Consider the following 19,093-nt stretch of genomic DNA (forward strand, 5'->3'; position numbering starts at 1 on the left):
TTTCTTGGAACTTCTGTTTTACCCTCATCAGTTTTTCACCTTCTTTTCAGCTGCAATCTAAGGGCAAAAGTAGTTACACAAGATGTCTCTGTGTAATGTTTACTTATTAGAAGTTTTTTGACTGAAAGAAAAAAGAACTGACCTGAAAACTGATGAACAGGGATTTGTGTGTTTCCATTTACACATCTGCTCACTAATTTTTAGGTTTCTCTCCAGCAGGATGAGAGAAGCAGCATTCAAAAAAACTGCACAATATGTCCTTAGCATTATAGTATAGTAAGACTTACCTTTAGCAATAATTGGTATTTAGTTATTCTTTGAACAGGTTTCAGCAAGTATGAGTCCAAACTGAGCTTGTGGTCGAGTTTCCTTTGACATTCCTGTAATCAGGGTTGGATTTTATCAGGACACTAATCAGTATTTGTGCTATTTGCTCTTGAGAAGCTTCAGTAAAAATAAACCAAACAAAAAACCCCAGACCCCAACACAACCAAAGCCACCATTATTTTAGGGATTCAAGCAAGCATACCTGGAAAAATACAGAGTCTGAAAACTGCCTCCACAAACTTTCAGATCGAGGTTTATTTTGACAGTATTTTTCATAAATCTGGAAGTCTTCCATCTGGAATTGGGGAGACAAGCAAAAAGTTCATTAATTCTTGTGACTTTAACAGACAAAGCTCATAACAATTTTTTTCCTTTTCAATAATGCTATGAAAGAATCCACCACCACCAAAAATTGAATCATTGTTTTTTGCTTAGCATGCCTCAAGGAATTGCAAAATCACTGATTTTGTAATGGCTACTAATTTGCAAAAGAAAACATTCTTGTTAATTTTTGCTTCAATTGAATGTTAAACACCTTATGAAGAAGCATATGTTATATTTACAAATATATTTCTACTACAATATGAAAAATATCTCTATGTGTGCCCAGCCATGAGACCCACTGTGTAGATTTTTTAAAAGACTTGTCCTTTTCCTTTATTTTCTTTTCACAAATGTGTTTTTCACTGGGATTCACACTAAGGTAAATCAAGCAGTTTTCTCTCCCTTATTACTTAAAAAATTAAATAGCATGACTTCAGCACTTGCTGAAAGCAAAAGGAAATAAAGACTGTTGAAAATGTCATAGTAACCATAGATATAAAGGAAAGAGCAGGCAGGAAATCAGCAGGCACAGAAGCACCTCCATCCCTTAGTTTTAAGAAACAGCATCTCCATGGATGTAGCCAGTAAAACAGAAGGGAGAAGGATGGCTCCTCCCAGGAGCATCAACAGGCAGCAACAGCAGGAGTCTGATTTTCATACACACATTCTTATTTAGCCTTTAGTATGCTACAGGTGAGACTCATTGTTTAGTACATCCCCAATTTAAAAAGCTTGTTGTTGTCATAGCTTTCTTTTTTTGGAACAAAAATGTTTTGGACTTACTCTGTTGAGGTGTACTCTTTAAAGCAAACAGAAAAGAACAAAACAACAATCCACTAAAGAAATCTAACTAAGTAAACCAACCATTTATAGTGATGTGAAACAATGCAGTGCATGACTCCCCTCCATGCTTTCCTGACTGACACTTTAAAAAAGCAGTTTTCTTTTAACAATATAGTAGGTTTTTTTTCTAACAAAATCAATTGTACTGCATAATGGAAAGTATCTCTTAACTCTCAAATAACATCTACATTCTCAACCTCTTACATGCTCAGGACAAACAAAGGGGATGTGGTGGTAATGAGAATCACTCTCACGTGTTACAACCCTAAAGAGGTTTGTGAATGAAGTGCCAGCAAAAGGCCACACATACCTGGTCCAGAAAGCACCGTCCTACTAGTTCTGGGTATTCCACATAGGTTTCTAGTTCTCTCAAGAATATCCTGTGAGACAGAAAATTTTCTCAGAGCACACATTAAAGAAAGTTGTCATAATGTTCACAGTCTTGCAATTAGTTTTCTACACTATTGGAAACAGAGTTGTAATGCTGCCAAACTAAACATAATTCTTCTAGATCATGTACTTTAAAGGGGCTAGCAAATTAAAACAAATATTCTGACCAATTTCTTTTAGCTTACTGTTGCTGCAACTGAAATCAAATGCAGGGTTGGAGCTTATGTATTCAGCAGCAGGATTTGTACAGTCTAAAGTGTTTAGGTTTTGCATCCCAATACTACAAACACCACACACCAAACAACCCAAAACCACCTTCCCAAAATTGAAAATAAACCCATCCGAAACACAAACTAAAACAATCTGTGACAAAACATTCATTCTAGTTTTGCCTGAATAAGAAACAACTACTTAATATGCTTAACTTCTCTTGAAAATCAATTTCCCTTTCCTATGAATTTAAATATTATCCTATGAAGAAACACCTCTCTAGCAGCAAGGACTCAGACTTCAGAGAGGTCACTCAATATACATTTTAATATATACAAATAAATATGGTTTTATATATTAATTTTATATATTATTTAATACATCTATAGAAATATAAAATTAATCACCCTCAATCAGATGTAAGAGTTGAGAATTTGTGGTTTAGAACCATAATCTACTTTCCATAGCAAAAAATAATGAAAAAAAGAAATGCAAACAAAACCTACTTTAATTATCTTGTAACCAGATCCAAATATCTTGCTTCAGAAAGATGACCACAATGCAAAATTCTACCTGTGTACTGCATGTATGCAGTTTCACACAGCTTTGCTCATCTTCTACAGATATTTTGCTTTTCCTCTTCTAAGCAATACAATGTTGACATGCCATACAGACAAGTAGAACTCTGTAAGGATCTTTTAGCAATCTAAGGCAGATTAAAATACAAAGTAAAGAATCTCATCCAAATGCTGTTCTTAGAACTGAATGCAAATCCTCACCTGTTGTGAAAGTGATAAATTTCTTCCATATTCCCAAACAAGATATCTTTCTTATTTTGCAGTTCTGGTGGAATGAGATGAGCCATTAAGGGGTTGTCCATCTCTGCAGCATAACCCTGCAACACAGGAGAGAGGCACAATTATTATCTCCCTTTACTTGCCGTACTTCTCTCTCTAACAAGGCAGTCTGCCTTCAGGCTGACAGACGGACAAGAAAGAGCTCAGTATTAATCATGAAAGAAGAATACAAATTCTGTTTTCCCATCACCCCACTCAGACGCACACAAAGTCTTTAGAAAGACACTTGAGTAAATCCTGCAATTCTAGATAAGTGAGGATGAAACAATGTTTGCAATCATTTTCACCAAGTAAAGGCTCTACATTCCTATACTGCTTACAAATTATACCTCACACTCTTTTTGCTAAGACTTTACACATCTGAATTTAGAGTCACAATTCCAGTACACACACAAACCTTCATGCCTGTTTTAGCCATTGCTATGAAGGAAGAAGCTGATTGTTATTTCTGCAGGTAACAGAAACCATTAAGCTAAAAATCTTCCATTTGCTTTAGTACCTAAAGGAGTAGCTTTAGATTCCCACATCCTCCACTTGTCATATAAGCACACATTCTCTTGTCTGTTTATCTGGCACAGAAAAGGACACAAGTGGCTTTGGTCCAGGACTGTTCTCCTTTGGCCTGAGGTCACTAATCTGCCTTCTCTCAAAACACCAAAAAAACCCTAAATAAACAAAACACTCCCAACAAGTCATCCAGAAAAACGGCAGGAATTATCTAACACCTGCATTATAAGTAGATTTCTTAATAGAAATAAATTTCTTAGCATACAGGCATTGAAGGAAGATGATTCTTTTTTAGATTTGCATTAGATTTCTCTCTCTTGTGGTTTGTTGGTTTTGTTCGTTTTTTAAATTATTTTAAACACAAGGTGATCCTTGCATTAAGTCACATTGATTATAATGAACCACACCAAATTATAACAAACTAAATAATTAAAAGAAAAGATACACAAAGGTACACCTACAATTAAGATTTTCAACATTTTGAACATGTGCTCCAAACTACAGAAAATAGAAGAACTAGTTGGTAAAGTCAGCTAACCTGAAGAATTCAAGCATTTGGCAAGAACAGAATTTTTTTTTAAAGAAGCCAGAATCAGCCCTTTTAAAGTCTGTGTATTTTTTCCTGAAACACCGCACACAAAAAAAAACCCCAAAAAACCCAAAACAAAAAACCAAAAAACAAAGAAACAAACAAATCCAAAACAAAACAAAAACACCCAGTGGTATAGGCAAAGACGATGGATCTCATAAATAGCTAAGCATTGGTACCTTTCTCATATTTTTCCTGCCCCCAAGCAGGAAAATGCAAAGTCTGAAAAAAGAGAGTAGAATAAATAAATTAAGGAAAATTGTACAGCCTTAAAAATTAAAAAAAATTCAGCTAAAATGGAGTTAAATTTTTTTCAACAGGAAAAGAACTACTGCAGCCACCATGCAGTTTAGATGAAGAGCTCCACAAAGAGTATGATTTCCCTTTAAGTCAAGATGATATCGAACATAGCAGCACAGCCAGCACTGGCAAAAGGAGGAGTATCAAATTTAGCTCAGGTGAAAGGAAGCCTGACAGAGTTCATTACTTGCGAATTTTGAAGGAACAAAAGCGTGAAATGCATACATTGACAAAAAGTTTTTGTCGTTTTTTTCACTTTAGGCTGATATATTTTTAAAATTTACTATAAAAAGCTTCATGTTTTACTACCTATGCAGTAGTTGTGTTTTAAGAAGAGACAGAAAGCTACTTAATACAGCCACTGAGATGATTTAATCTTACTTTAAAAATGTTTAAGGCCTTGCTTAGTCTTTCATTTGAAAGCTGCTCTAAAACCATCCAAGTAAATGGAAAAAAGGGTAGAATTCAATACCTAAAAATAAACTAGACCAGTATTCTTCTCCCAGTAAAGATTACGGAATTTCACAGACTAAAGTGGCATGATCATGATTATTAATGAAAGAAAAAATATTGATCTTGGATAAGCTATAGCAGTTTCCAAATAATCAATCTTGGGAAACTACCTTGCTTTTTTTTCTATCAGAATCTTTGGCAGACAGAAAATGCACGGCAAACAAATAGGACATAGTAAGAGTAGACACTGTGCCTACAAAGGAATACCAGATTATTTTACAGGAAAAAATGAAAGATTAATAGAATAGGAGAAACAAAGGGTATGGGAGAACAGCCAGAACTATGGACAAATAACTAGAATTCCTCAAAAGCTGGAAGACTGCCACTGAGCCATACCTCAGCAAGGATCTGATCCAGAATTACAGCTGGCACTCCCAGTCACCCAAGTTCAAGATAGAGGGTTACCAAACTGCAAGGAGGCACAGAGAGGTGTGCCTGGCACAGAGTACTGGAGTGTCACTCACAGTGGCACAAAACCAAGACACTTGGCCCAGCAAGACAGGAGTTGCACTGCACTCTATGGAAAACAGGAGTAATAGCACGGAATAGAAAGACGCTCCAGCAGCAGCAGTAAGGACCAAAAATCCTCAAACTATTCAAATCTTGATTTTATGAGCCGACCTGTACAGACGCATTGCATACAAAAGCAGAGGATAAAGTGATCTTTAAGGCCTACTCCAAACTGACCTGGATTTATTATCACATGTCAGATGTGACCATCCTGCTGTAATCAACACTTCCAGCACTTGCACTGAACACAGGATGTAAATGCTGTGGGAAGCTCAGCACAAACAAGCACAACCAAGACCAGAGTCCAAAACCCTCATACACTACTCTCACTTGAAGGTATGTACTCAGAAGTTACAGTCCTGGTCCATAACTTTTGACAGCTCCTATTAGGAAGTTAACATTGATATGGACACCAAGAATATCCACTTGTCTCTACTCTAGTTGATCCTGATCAAATTATTCGCCATAGTTATCTGCAACTTCATCATTCCCTGAAATCAAATTGGATTACAGGAAAATGACACATCCATAGCTGAAGACTTGAACTTGAGGAAAAAAAGAATACTGCAGTGTATTTCTACAAGCAACTCAGCAGTGCTGCAATCATGCCTCCGTAAGGGTGGAGCAAAGGGAGCACCTTTGCTTCCTTGATGATTTCAAATGGGAATTTTATTACAAGGCCTTCTGTTCCCACAACTGTACCAAAGACATGTGGAAGTTCACTTAAAAATGTGCAAAGAAAGATGTAAGAAACAACTTTTCTCCTCTGACACAGGAGCCTGTTGACGCAGATTCACGTTCCTGTGTGACACATGACCTTCCTGGAACTGACCCAAGACTCTGGAGAGAACTTTTGCAGGAATTAACGATCATTACAAATCTCACTATGATTCCACCTAAATACTAAGGCACATATTATTTTCTGCTCAATGTGTGTTTTCTAATACAAAATCCAAGTTGTATGGCTGTTTCTAGGAAAAAATCACATATTGCTGCCTCTGATGAGAAAGGAAAAAATATAATGACAACATTGCTTGACAGAACAAACAGAGGCTTTATGGTGGTAAGGAAAACAAAAGAGAATCAAGAAATGCAAAAGATTCACCAACATCCAGAGAGAAACTTAGTCTTTACCTCAAGAACACAGAGAAGTTCTTCCACATATGCTCGTTCAGTCTCGATAAGTTCATTCATTACATGCCTGTGGACAAAGAATGACAATTAAGATGGGCCTATTCACTTATGTAAAGTAATGAGGCAACATTAATTTTGTCTGTTTTTCTTCTTTACTTCAGACAATAAAATAACTCTTTCCAGGTAATGGAAAATGTGATGTTCCATGGATATTCCTGTCATTATTTTATATATCCTTATTGAGATATACGTATTTTTAAAACATTTAAAAACTTTTGAAAATGTGTTTGAATAGGAAAACATAAAATCTAGCAGTTTCAGTGCAGTAGTAACTCACTTGAAGCAGTAGAGTGTTTTATCGTTGTATGTACAAAGTCTGGTTATACTGTGTTTGCAACTACTGCAGGAGCTGGAGTTGGAGCTGCATAGGATTATCAAATACAGATTTAAAGCTACACTGGTAATTTTAAATTAGAGATATTTAGGGCACCCTTTAATATCTTGATGATGCTTTAAATTTAATTTCCGTAATGATCAAGCATTGAAACATACTTCCCCCAAACTCCTTCCCTTGCGATTTTGTGTGATGTAACAGAAGGTTATAGCAGTAAAAAGATCATACAAGTAGCCAGTTTACAAGTAAAAATGCAAGGTCTGCTATATGCACTACAGGTGATACCATGTCATTTCTTTAACATATTTTATGCTGTTCAGTTTTTATAATAGTGTTTTTTTGGTAACACATATCAAAACAGAGGACTAAAAAGAGTCCAATAAAAAGACAAAGTCACAAAGCATGGAGACCAAAACCTTCACTAGATATACAGGCGGTTTATTACTCAAAACAGTATCATCTCTGAAATGAAAATATGCAGTTGTCCAGCCATAGCATCATCTCACTGCAGCACAGGTAGACTCTGGTACTATCCAAACTGTAAATAATGCTGCAGACAGAAATGTCTTCCTCTGTGCATAGCCTATGCATTTCAAAAGCCACTGAGGGTTATTTCAGAGAAATATACTTGTTTTATCAAATCCTTAGCAAAACCCAGGCTAAATCAGAGAAAATCCACACTTTTTGCTTATCAAAATACACTTACTGTCGTAACACAGCTAGGTTTTCTTCATCATCCATTGTAGATCCTCCTCTGCTTTGATGGAGTTCAGTCATTTCACTCTGAAGAAGGAAACAAATAAACAGTGAAAAAAAAAATCATGGCATCACAGATGCAGAAATGCAGAACTTTAAACTACAGAGCTTTGTGCTCAGCACTTTTCACTGGAAAGACTGTACTCCACTAAAAATGAAGGCAGTTTGCAAGAATGCTGTGAAAAAAATTCAAGTCACCCTGAAGGTCTTGAAGCACACAATATTTGGATGTGGAAAGGTCTCCATCAAAAGCCAGTTAAGAAAAGATGGTGGTTCAAAATCCTTTTCAAGAAGACATCAGAACTCCAGCATAATCTTGTAGGCAACACCAGCCTTAGTCTGTTTTCCCAGCTAAAAATAAGGTACTGTGCTAACTTTCTGGTTACTTCTTAAACCAACACAGAAATTCACTCCTAAAACATTCACTGTAATGCCTAAACCTAACTATAGCTTGCTGAAAAAAGAGAGGGGTTCTGCTTTCAAGCCCTCCTTGAACCCCTTTTCTCTTCAAATATTGTCCATCCTGATCATGTGGCCCAGCCTTCCTCCTGGCCTTGTCTTTTGCTGCACCTTTGCTGAGTTAATTCAACTCTCTAACCCAGTGAGAGAAGAAACTCCTTGTTTCTGTTGCTGCTGTCAGATACTGCCCTTGCTGCAGGCAGGGCAGAAAGACCATCCCCACTTGGGAATGGCAATCCATTCAGGTCAGGTGAAGCTGTCTTGGAGCCAATGACAACTACTTCTTCACTGTCAATGGTTTTAAGAGTAGCCAATTACTACTGGCAAATAAAAAATGGTTCCTGTTCAGACTTAATATTTTGTTGCCCCTAACATTTTTCCTACTATTTACTTTACCCTCCCTCATAACCAGCCCAGCAACAAAGCAGCCCCTATTTAAACCACGTGACTGTTTCACCAGCGTTCCTTCAACTGGGACAATGCCATCACTTTCTCAGCAGAATTCCCTCATACTTATTGAGAGTTCCTGAATATTCTGTTGTACTATGACTTTTTCAAGTAGTGCATGTGTGAAAAATGCAAAGTGACAAAAATACCTTTCCTTTTCTGTAGTTTACCCTCCGAAGTGCGCTGCTTTCTGAGTTGGACACGTTTTCTCTTTGGAGACCTAAACATGTAAACCAGAATCAAACAGAAGTTAGAACTGGATCAAATCTGACACAGATGTTCATGCAACCACAAATTATGGCTGGAAGTTTCTTTCAGTTTCTCAGCATAGCACAAAAAACTAAAGGCTAATACAGATAACTTACCTGGAGATGTACAAGGAGATTTTACAAAAGCTTCAGGTCTTGGAGCAACTGGCTGAACAGGACGTGTCTGCTTAGCTGCCAGCTTCTTAAGACTTACTTGCCGCTTTTGAAACATTTCTTCCATACTTTCTTGCTTCTGGAAAACCTTTTGCACATGATCCTACAGTTTCCATGGAAATAAAAGCCAATTTGAATTAAAAAAATATTTAAATAATTTATTATAATTTTTAAATTCCTGTCAGAGACCTATCAACAAGCTACATTGACATCTATAGCATCTACAGCATACTGATTTGAAATTGCAATTACTTTTATACCACATAGAAAAATATTACACTAACTCTTCACTCTTAACAAGATGTAATCTACTGTGATTTTGTACACTTAAGAATTGGAACATTACTTCAAAAATATTTTAAGTGTTTACTATTGAGAAATCTGGGATTCAAGTTCTAATTTAAAAAAAACAAATTTTTTGACTGTCTAAAGGTTCTGTTACATGAAGAGAGAGATCAACCATGAAGAAAAGGAATATATTCTCAAGATCTAAAAAAAGAAAAAAGAAATTAGCACAATTTTGCTATATAAGAAAGGTATTTCAAATACTCATTTGGGAGAATTTTTTTTTAAAGCAATTTTACTATCTGAAAAATTAAAGTAGTTATGAAAAGTCTCTGAAGCCCTTGGTTCTTATCCAAAGATATGATGAGACTCAGGCACAGAAATGTATTGGCTTTCCAGTTCACAGGTATAACTCCTAGTACTGATTATTTAGCTTTGTCAATGGCAGTACAAGAGAGCAATTCTAGAATGAACAAATGGACACACAGACACACATAAACATCTTCTAGTACCTTTAGGTCTTCATTGAGGATGTGTGCATACTCTTCGTAAATTTTATTCAACTCCTTGATTTTATTGCCAGCACCAGTATCCAGGAACTTCTCAATCTCCTGTAACGCTGATTCTGCACCATCCTGAGACTGACACTTATCTACTGGCTGGGAAGCCAGCAGGTAAATTCCTTCGTCACACCACTTCATAGACTAGAAACAGAGAAGAACAGGCTCACAATGCACCAATGTCAGCATCACACACTATGAGTCTAAACCACCTCAACCTCATCATGTATTCAGCTGTTTAAAAAGAAAACTTCCAGCACACTGAGATAATGTTACCTATCATGACAATTGTTTGACTGAGGTTTTGGGAAACAACTGCTGCATATTAAATTTACCTTCTCTAGTAAATCATGCAGTTCCAGAGATTTGTTAAGAAGTTTTCTCCTCCGTTCTGTCTCAGTAGTGAAGGCATCACAGAGATGATGAAGTTCACTGCATTTTGGAATAATGGAGTCCACAGCATAATGATTGCTTTGAATAAAAGCATCACGCTCTGAGGCTAACATTTTGGCTTTTCTTACAGTTTCCTAAGAAAATAAGCACTGATTAAAGTACATCTTTCCTTGGATCAAGATCAATGAAACAATTTTTACACAGTGAAATACAATATTGATAAAGAGTACATCTTTAGTTAATATCTGCCTTGCTTAATAAATCAAAGTGATTTCCTGTCTTTCCAGATGCCCAAGAACTTTCATGTACCAGAGTACCTCAGAAATAACAGTGAGTTTAATCACAGGCCTCCTTGTGAAGGAACTACTGTTGTATTTCTATGCCTTATTCAGCAGGGTCTGTGTGTGTATGAATGCAACTTGGGGTACATCAACAATCTGAACTGAAATTAATAAAAAAAAAAAACCTATCTCAGCCTTAAGAGCAACAACCTCACTTAGAGAGCAATTTGTTTCATTGTGAAGCACAGAAAAAGGTTCCCTTTCTATATGGTTCAGTGTATGTTTCTGTTTGCCATCTTTATTGTACATTCAATACACAGATTTCTTATCTCTGATTTATTGAAAGACATGGCTTTAATAGGAATGGAAGTGGTCCCTTGATCAGTAAATGCAAAACTTGGCTATGTAGACACTTCATGCAGTTCTTACGTGAAGCAGTCACACTTTGTGTCTGGTCACTCTGCTCTGTATTGAGGGATGTCCAAGAATTACTCTGCTCCAATGGTTTAAGACTTTATTTCAGATTCCTTCTGTACATTACCTGAGACACTGATTCTGCCTTGTTGTCAGCTTAAGCTGACACACTCAGTAACCAAATCCCACTCCCCTCTGCACCTGCATTGTCATAGTAGAAACTAAGGAGACTTGCAGAGTTCTTACATCTGATTTTTCTTTAAAATTGGCAAGATCTTTCAAAATATGCTCCACATGTGAACGGCTGTTTCCCACATCTGTGAAAGCAGACAGTCTCTCAGACACAATATCCAAAGCTGCTTTGACCTGAAATGAGACACAGCTATGAATGAATGAAGAGACCTCCACCTCTCCAGAGACCCACCAGTTACATAGGTGAGAGCCACTATTTGCAGTCAGGTGACTCACATTAGGTGGTTACTGGGACACAGAGACAAAGCACCTTTATTTGTCAGCCTACCTTCCCCCCCTCCCCCAGTTAAAAAGGAAAACAAATACAACGAAAAGGCAGTGAAGTAATCCTGTTTCCTGGTACTGAAAAAGATGCAAGCAAACTAATGCAAAGGAAACACTTATGATCTTGCTTTTACCAGATGACAAGGACACAAAGTGACATTAATTTTAACAGCAGAACATGAGGGAGAGGTCCCCACTCCAGTAATTGTTTTAGAGACAAACAAATGCTTGCAAGAGCGTTTCTGAGTGTTGCTCTCCTGGAGACACAGGGGCTGAGCTCTGAGAGCAGCTACACCAGGATAAAGGGTCTGTAGGTGCCATCAAGCACATGAATTAAACAATATGAGATCAGAAACTGGCTGTGAAAATTGCAGTGCAGCCTCCACCCAGCTTCTAACACTATAGTTGCAACTTCCCACCCACAGTGTTGGATACAGTTTTCATAACATTTCAGCCAAAATGTTTAGTTGAGATTTGGTTCCATAAAAGGACCTATTGGCAAGATTCAAGTGTTGCAGCAGCATTTTATGTTTCTGTGGTACAGAACAGGTTTCAAAGGAGTTTTTGAATGCTTATACACTGCTGGGAGCATGGAAAAGAACTTCCTAAGGCTGTAGGAAAAAAAAAAGTTATGTCTCTATAGGAAAGAATCCAAACTGGTAAAGATAGCAGCGTGTCAAGTGAGGGCAAGTACAAGAAAAAGGTTGGAGAAAGCTTGCAAGTACATACAAGACCTGTAAAATCAAGAGCAGGAAGCATTTTCTGAATCATTTCTATATTACTAAATATTGACTGCCACCAAGAAGTTCTCACCTCTCTGAAATTCTGTTCGAAATTCCGAAGGCGCAGACACTGCTCTAGTTTTTGCTGATGCTTCACCCAAAACTCATCAAAGGCGGTCTCTGTTTCATGTAATTGAGCTAGTAGCCTTTAAAAATCAAAACAAAACACATTAAAAAAATACTCTAAGAATGATGGGTACAGCCTTCAAGGGACAATGCAAACATCCACAGTAAATTAAAAAAAACCTCTCCAAAGCAGTATGTTTCAGGACAAATAAACTGGATACAGGAAACATTTTTTGTATCGCACAGTATCATTTCCTACAATAACACTGATGTAAAAAACTGAAACTCAACACAAACATTAATTTCTGAAAAATGGGCAAGTGCTTATTTTAAGCACGTTCTCAGCTTTGGCCTGGGGACATGGGGTTAACATAGATAAATAAGATATGTAAATGTGTGTGGGTTAGGACCCAGAGGAACCCAAGCCTTTGGCTAACAGGAAAAGTTAAGGTAAAAAATTGGAACTGCTATGACCAGCCAGCTGTCCTTACATTTCATTCTTTGGAGCAAAGCTCACTATAAACCTGAAGGCCATTGCTTCTTCTCTTCCAAGCAGAGTTATTAATTAAATATCACAGGCAAGTGCGCAGCTGTAGTGGGATGAGGAAAACCTTCTTTGATTATAATTCTGGCAAATGAGTTAAAACTTTCACTTCTTAACTTACCTTCTATAATTGCATTTGACAGTATGATATCCCATGGGCTTTATACAGTGCACTTTGCTGAACTTAGGCTACATCCAGGGAAGGCAACCCATCAGAATTTTAATGAACTTTTGTCTTTAACACTACAGAAATGAACTCTGAATTTACAAGTTAAAACCAACAAGAGAAAAGGCAGTGACACACGCACACACAGTGTGCTCCAACTTCCGTCAGACATTGTATTGAATAGGAATGTTATGGATAAATTAGCAACCCCCACCCTGATCGTCCTTGGACAGTTGATAGCAACAGTGACCAAAAAAAGTGACTTCTGCCAAGCTTTGTGGATTGGAATGGACAGTTATTTGGAAAGAAAGTCGGCCTGAGCATAACAGAAACACAGAATGACAGACAAAAAAAGAATGCAGAATACTGCCTGGGGGAAATGAGCTATGCTTTCATAGCTTTGTGAAAATTTACATCTGTGCTACGGTGATATAATGTCTTCAAACCTGGCAGTAATGTGAGGGGGGTGTGTATGTGGTAGGCAAGGAGCAAAGGAAAACAATACCTATTACTTATTTGTCCAGAGGAAGCACATAGGAAATTGGTGCATAGATACTTCAAGAGTGGTGTACTCCCTAGCAGCCTTTAAAAGCTACTAGCAACAGTGATAAGTTAACAGGTTAAAAAGAAAAAAACCCTCCCACTTCAAAGGGACCTGAGGGAAATGGACACATCTACTGAAAAGAAGAGAAGGATCACTTCAGTCTTCCCCTCGTGCTGTCCGTACAGCAGCAAAATTACTTGGATTGCATTTCAGTTTCTAAACAAAGCATTGGTATTCTTGAAAATAAGGAAAAGATACTCAAGTATAGAGTCCAAATGTGACAAAAATGAAAAGAAGAACAGTGTTGTGTGGTATCAGAATTCCAACCCCATTTCCCTATAGCCACCTTACTCCGCAGTGGGCATTAGAGGGTTACTTTGTTCAGGACAGATCTGACAACATAAGAGTTGTTTCTGAAATTATTTAAAATGTTCACATTGAAACATTTGCTTATTTGCAAAGCATAAATATGGAATTAAATAAAGAAGCTGGGGGGGGGGGATCAAAAAAGCAGAAAAGCAGCATATTTAGTATTCCACACCTCTCACCTTTCTACCGTTGTTTGATTGTCTAGCTGATCTTGATTCAGTTTGTAATCAGGATTCTCAGTAACTGGTTTTGTAATACTTCCAAGGATATCATCTCCCTGTTCTACTGCTACCCTGATATCCTCCTACAAAACAAAACAAAAACCCCTCATGCTGTAGTGGCATGTTGTTTTTAAAGCAGACTTCACAAGGCACTGAATCGAAAGCAGGATTTCGATAGCACTCGAGCAAGCACAGTTTTATTAAAGGCAGTGGCTGACAACAGACAGTAAATGATAAATGTCAGCTTCTTCCATGTTTGCCATCTCAAGACCCCAGTGTAACTGAGTTAAATTTTCATGGTAGACAGCCTTCTAGTGTAGCTTTAGGCTACAAATATCTCAAAAATCTTAGACGCACAGTTCTGAAACCGCCAAATAGCCTTCATTTAATCCTTTTTGAAAGAACATTTGTTCATGCTTCAAAAGGCCATATATTTTAATATGCACGCAAATACAATAAAATTTCCTGTTGCAAACAAAACTACAAATTAAACACACCACTACTTACAAAGAAATTACTGTTTCACATACAACCCATTATGCATTTGTACATACGTAAACTTAGTTTCAAGAAATGTCATTTTTCAATGCAAAAAGGATTTTTAACATCAGAAAAAGCAAGTTCAAAAAGATATCGATGGTTCCCATTATTACTATTAGCATCGTCCATATTTTCCATTAATATTGCTAGCTATAAATCAAAACAGTTTAACTAGAAGACAGCATCTCTACAAAAATTACATACCTTCATTTTGTCCTTCTTTTCTGTGTGTGTTGCAAGAAGGGAGCTGGTTGATTGCACATCATTTGGTAGTTCTGTTTCAGCCAGCTCAGTCCCAAAGGACTGAAGAATCTGAGCTGTTTGCTTAACCTTTTGGGCGAAACCTTCTATAGCCTTTTGGAATAAAAAGCATTAAAGATGTTTTGTGTTCATCAGACACATATGTACAAACAAACACAAGCACACAAAATATAACTCTCAAAACAAGCCCAAACAGATGAATTACAAGACTGAAAAATGGCCAAAGTAGAATTTTGCAAGCAACAGATACCGTCACCATTAATTCCTTAATTGTATATTTTTCTTAGGCTTGTATCAGGTGTATCTTCTTCATATTTTTATAATCTGGAGTTATTTTACAGTTTGAGCTTTTTCTTTCTTGTAGCAAAACCAATAAACCTCAACACAATAACACACTGTAGTTCCTTTGCTCCAAGTGTTCAGAAAACCACTCCCAAGTTATTACTCATATTATTTCTCTAAGATGACTAAGTACCATTGGGAACATCTTCTCACACTGAGCAAGTCAACTTGCATCACTTGGAATCTGTTTTATAAATGACAGGGTATAAAACAGAAGAGCTCATTAAGCTGAAAAGTTAAAACAAAACCTAAGGCTTACAGTGCGACGGGACAGCCATCTGTTGTGGCAGTAATCCAGGGTGCCACCAAGATCTTCTGTTAATTGTGTCTTATCAATGTAACCCTGCAGTTCTGACACTGAGCCCAGCATTATGATCTGCAGCAGGACAGAAAGAAAGTGAACGTGATCAATGGTGACAAGGATTCTAAGCCCCATCTTTCAGACCAACGGAGAAGATGCACTTTTTAATATAAAAGTGAGAGATGGAACTGTTTCCTGTGGGTACAGAAACACAAACTTAACAGTTCTTTCAGTTGAAGATCATGTACATGTAAATGACTGAATATGGGCATAGGCACCAGGCATATTTAAAAAAAAAAAAGTTTATGGATTATACAGCATAACACTGCCAGATTTTTTTTATCTTGATAAACCACACTTGGCTATTTTCTAAAAGCAGCATTCATCTCTGGTTCATTTTTCCTTGTTATTCTGAATCTGCAGGACAGAACAATAGCGTCTACATGGATTTGTCATGTAAGCACTGGTTCCCCAAAATAAATGAAGGATTGGGGAAAATGTTCTTAAAGACCATCTCTCCCCCTTTTGATTTACCTCTGCTAAGTACAGTAACTTTTATTTAATCAGCTCATATAGTTTCAAATTTTATTTTAAAATATAAATGCTGTACACTTACAAACAAAAGTAAAATCTGTGGGTTTACTGGAGATTTAACAGGCATCCATTGTACATCTGCTCAAGAGACAGAAACCACAGCATTTGTCCATGGGAAATGCATCTGCTTCAAAATTCACATACTCTTCCAAGAAAAACCCATCATGAACTAGCTAAATTGCTAGAACTGCCTCTAAGCATGGCTTTTTGTTGGGGTTTCTTTGGTCCTCATTGGCTGCCTTAAGTACTTTTACAGATTCCTGATAGTAAAGTTAAAACAGAGGATTACTTACAGGTACTTTCATTTTAAGCTCATCTTTGTTGAATCTGAAAGCAATGTCCGAGAGAGCTCGATGAAAAAATCCTGTTGGGCGCAGAACGAGGACTAATTGCAGGTTTCCTGGGAAAGATGCCTGCAAAGCAAGTTTAGCCTGTTATTTTCTGTGTCTCATCTCCAGAAAATATTTTTGAACAAGGAGAAGCCCCTGATAAACCACAAACTGTATCAAAGGCCTCCCATAATGGGGTGACCAATCATATTGTTGCATGGCTAGTACAAAGAACTTCATTCAAAAGACATTTACTTGTCTTTGGGAACAGGGATCTATTCTCTTGGAATCAGTTTTTTTTCAGGGCTGGCTTGTACTGCTCTTCAGCTAAGATTACAACCTACCCAAGGAGGCTAATGAACAAACAGCAGTGGCTCAGTATTTTTTTAACAGCAAGACTGTCATGGTTACTTCATCTTCACTTTAATAGAAGGTGCCAAAGACACCTCCACCATTGTGTGAAAACCTAACAACAAATTTCTAATTTGTGCATATACTACCTTGCCAGTTGCCTACACAAGTTTTTGCCGCAGAGGAAGAACTTCTTAGGCAGTAACTTAGAAATAATCTTTAATTTGGCTGACAAAAATAAAAATCAGGCATAAAAATTCTCAGTTCAGTTTTTCCTCATCAACTTCCAACTAGCAATCTGGTGGATCTTTCTACAACAGGTAGAGGGAAGACAGAAGAGGGAAGAAACAAAAAAAAATAGCATTAAATTATTGAAAATCAACCTCTGCTGTGGCAGAGATTTGCATATTTGGCATTTAGCCACTCTTGGAAACATTCTCCTCTATTCAGTATTTCCACTGTAGGGAGGCAGTGAAATTCGCTAAAGAAATTATCATTATAATGATTAAGTATGCAATTTTCTTCATTATACTGTTGGAAGTTATTTCACTTTTCTAGCAAACTGGTTTACCAGAGGGAAAAAAAAAGCCAACCAAAAAAGGCCCACTGACTGAAGGAGCTGTTATGCTATGCTCTGTTCCAAGCCTACTGGAACTGTTAGTAACTGGAAGGTTGAAGAGTGATTTAATAATAATTTTGAGGTTTCCAAGGGTTCCAGGTACTTAGCATTAGAAATGAAGAACTTTTAAAGGGAAAAGTAGTTTAACACTTTTCTGGAAAGCTTCGAGATCCATTGTGGTTCCCCAGATATTCAGTATACAACCACAATTTCATTTGACTAAGGAACTTTAAAGGCTTGAACTTCTTAATCTGCCTCGACTTCAGTGATGTCCACATTTTCTAGAAAGTACAGTGGTTCTGTTCCAAAGGAGTCTGATGGCTGGGAACAGAAACCAGGTAATTCTGAGCGCCCTCACTAGCTCCTCAGCCTTCTTGCACTATAAAATTCACTAAAAAAAGTGCAGACTGTGAAGTGACTAACCCATAGTTATCAGAGGAAAAAACTTTTCATAGAAAATTTCTGGCTGTATTCAGAATAAAAAGAAAAGATTATGCTTTTCTCACTATTTTTTTTTTAATTACCATACAAAGCAAACCCACAAATTTATTTGAGAGACATTAAAACAACAGACAAAAAATTTCTTTAAATAAATCTCATGGATAAGCCTTTTAGAAGGACAGCTGTATTTATTTCTCTTATTCAACAGATATGTCAATCTATTTTGTGCCTGTAACAGCAGTGTTTAGTCCAATTGAGCAGTTATTTTTTACCTTTAACTTCCAAAATGCAAAGTTTATTCAGTGGCAATGCAAATATTTCAGAATAAAAATTATAGAAGAGATATTTTTTAGGTAACATATTTTGAAAAAGAAATAAGGTGCCTCCTTGTGAGACATCCACCCCACCACATCATGTCCTGACCCACTGTCCATGGCAGCAAATGTCTACAACCCATTTAGCCTTACTTGGAGCACTGGGAAATGCCCTGGACAGGGTGCTAGATAATCTCATTGAGGCTCCCTTTCCCCACAAAACATGGTGTTTCAAGGCACCTCCCAACCCAATCTGTGATTTTATGACATTTAGGTTATTACTGAATCAGACAGCAGTACCCAAATGCAATCTAAGAGTAAATTTTTCTGGACTGCGTATTAGCACTCATGAGAGAGAGTTTAATTGCATGATGCAATTAAGTATTGTGTTCAATTTAATGAAAACAGAGAATATGCAATACAATTATTTTCTATCTCAATGCGTCAATCCAAAACGATGCTGTTGAAGTCAATACAGTCTTGGTATCACTTGAATTCCCATTCAAAACCTATCAGAAATTTCTCTTCTCTCTGAACAAAAGCTCAAATTCTACATTACTTTGACTTTGTCTACAGCATAAACTTGTCTCCACTAGTCTGTCTCCATTTGGTTTTGGTTTTTTCTTCAAAAAAACTCCTTGTTTTAAAAAATGAGGTCTCCTTCCCTTGTTGTGGCTGAGTCAAGTCTGTAAATTAATTTTTGTGAAACAAGAAAGGTACGTTGTGCTACAGTAAACAATGTTGGACTTATGCCAGCTATTACAGTTTATCAGAGGCTGTATCTGCACTGCCGAAACACTACTACTTTTCCTAACATTTTTTTGCTAAAGCCCTGGTGACTTGCAGAGACAATACTATGATGTAAGAGATACTCCACA

At 37.1% G+C, this 19,093-nt stretch overlaps 1 protein-coding gene across 6 annotated transcripts in view; it reads right to left on the reverse strand.

Moving 5' to 3' along the window:
* Positions 1-19,093, reverse strand: part of MCF2L (MCF.2 cell line derived transforming sequence like) — a 122,996-nt gene that overhangs the window by 13,964 nt on the left and 89,939 nt on the right. For all 6 annotated transcript variants that reach the window (XM_041472395.1, XM_041472394.1, XM_041472399.1 and 3 more), the window contains 16 exons: positions 16,455-16,574; positions 15,526-15,642; positions 14,868-15,017; positions 14,082-14,206; positions 12,245-12,359; positions 11,162-11,281; positions 10,163-10,354; positions 9,780-9,971; positions 8,926-9,085; positions 8,710-8,780; positions 7,605-7,681; positions 6,505-6,571; positions 2,874-2,989; positions 1,805-1,874; positions 530-622; positions 288-380 (listed from right to left, as the gene is read on the reverse strand). In XM_041472395.1, coding sequence (XP_041328329.1) covers positions 288-380; positions 530-622; positions 1,805-1,874; positions 2,874-2,989; positions 6,505-6,571; positions 7,605-7,681; positions 8,710-8,780; positions 8,926-9,085; positions 9,780-9,971; positions 10,163-10,354; positions 11,162-11,281; positions 12,245-12,359; positions 14,082-14,206; positions 14,868-15,017; positions 15,526-15,642; positions 16,455-16,574 — 1,878 coding nt within the window. The remainder of the gene's footprint in view (positions 1-287; positions 381-529; positions 623-1,804; positions 1,875-2,873; positions 2,990-6,504; positions 6,572-7,604; positions 7,682-8,709; positions 8,781-8,925; positions 9,086-9,779; positions 9,972-10,162; positions 10,355-11,161; positions 11,282-12,244; positions 12,360-14,081; positions 14,207-14,867; positions 15,018-15,525; positions 15,643-16,454; positions 16,575-19,093) is intronic.

This window comes from Pyrgilauda ruficollis, unplaced genomic scaffold (assembly GCF_017590135.1).
Source record: "Pyrgilauda ruficollis isolate IOZ18807 unplaced genomic scaffold, ASM1759013v1 scaffold29, whole genome shotgun sequence".
Lineage (NCBI taxonomy): Eukaryota > Metazoa > Chordata > Aves > Passeriformes > Passeridae > Pyrgilauda > Pyrgilauda ruficollis.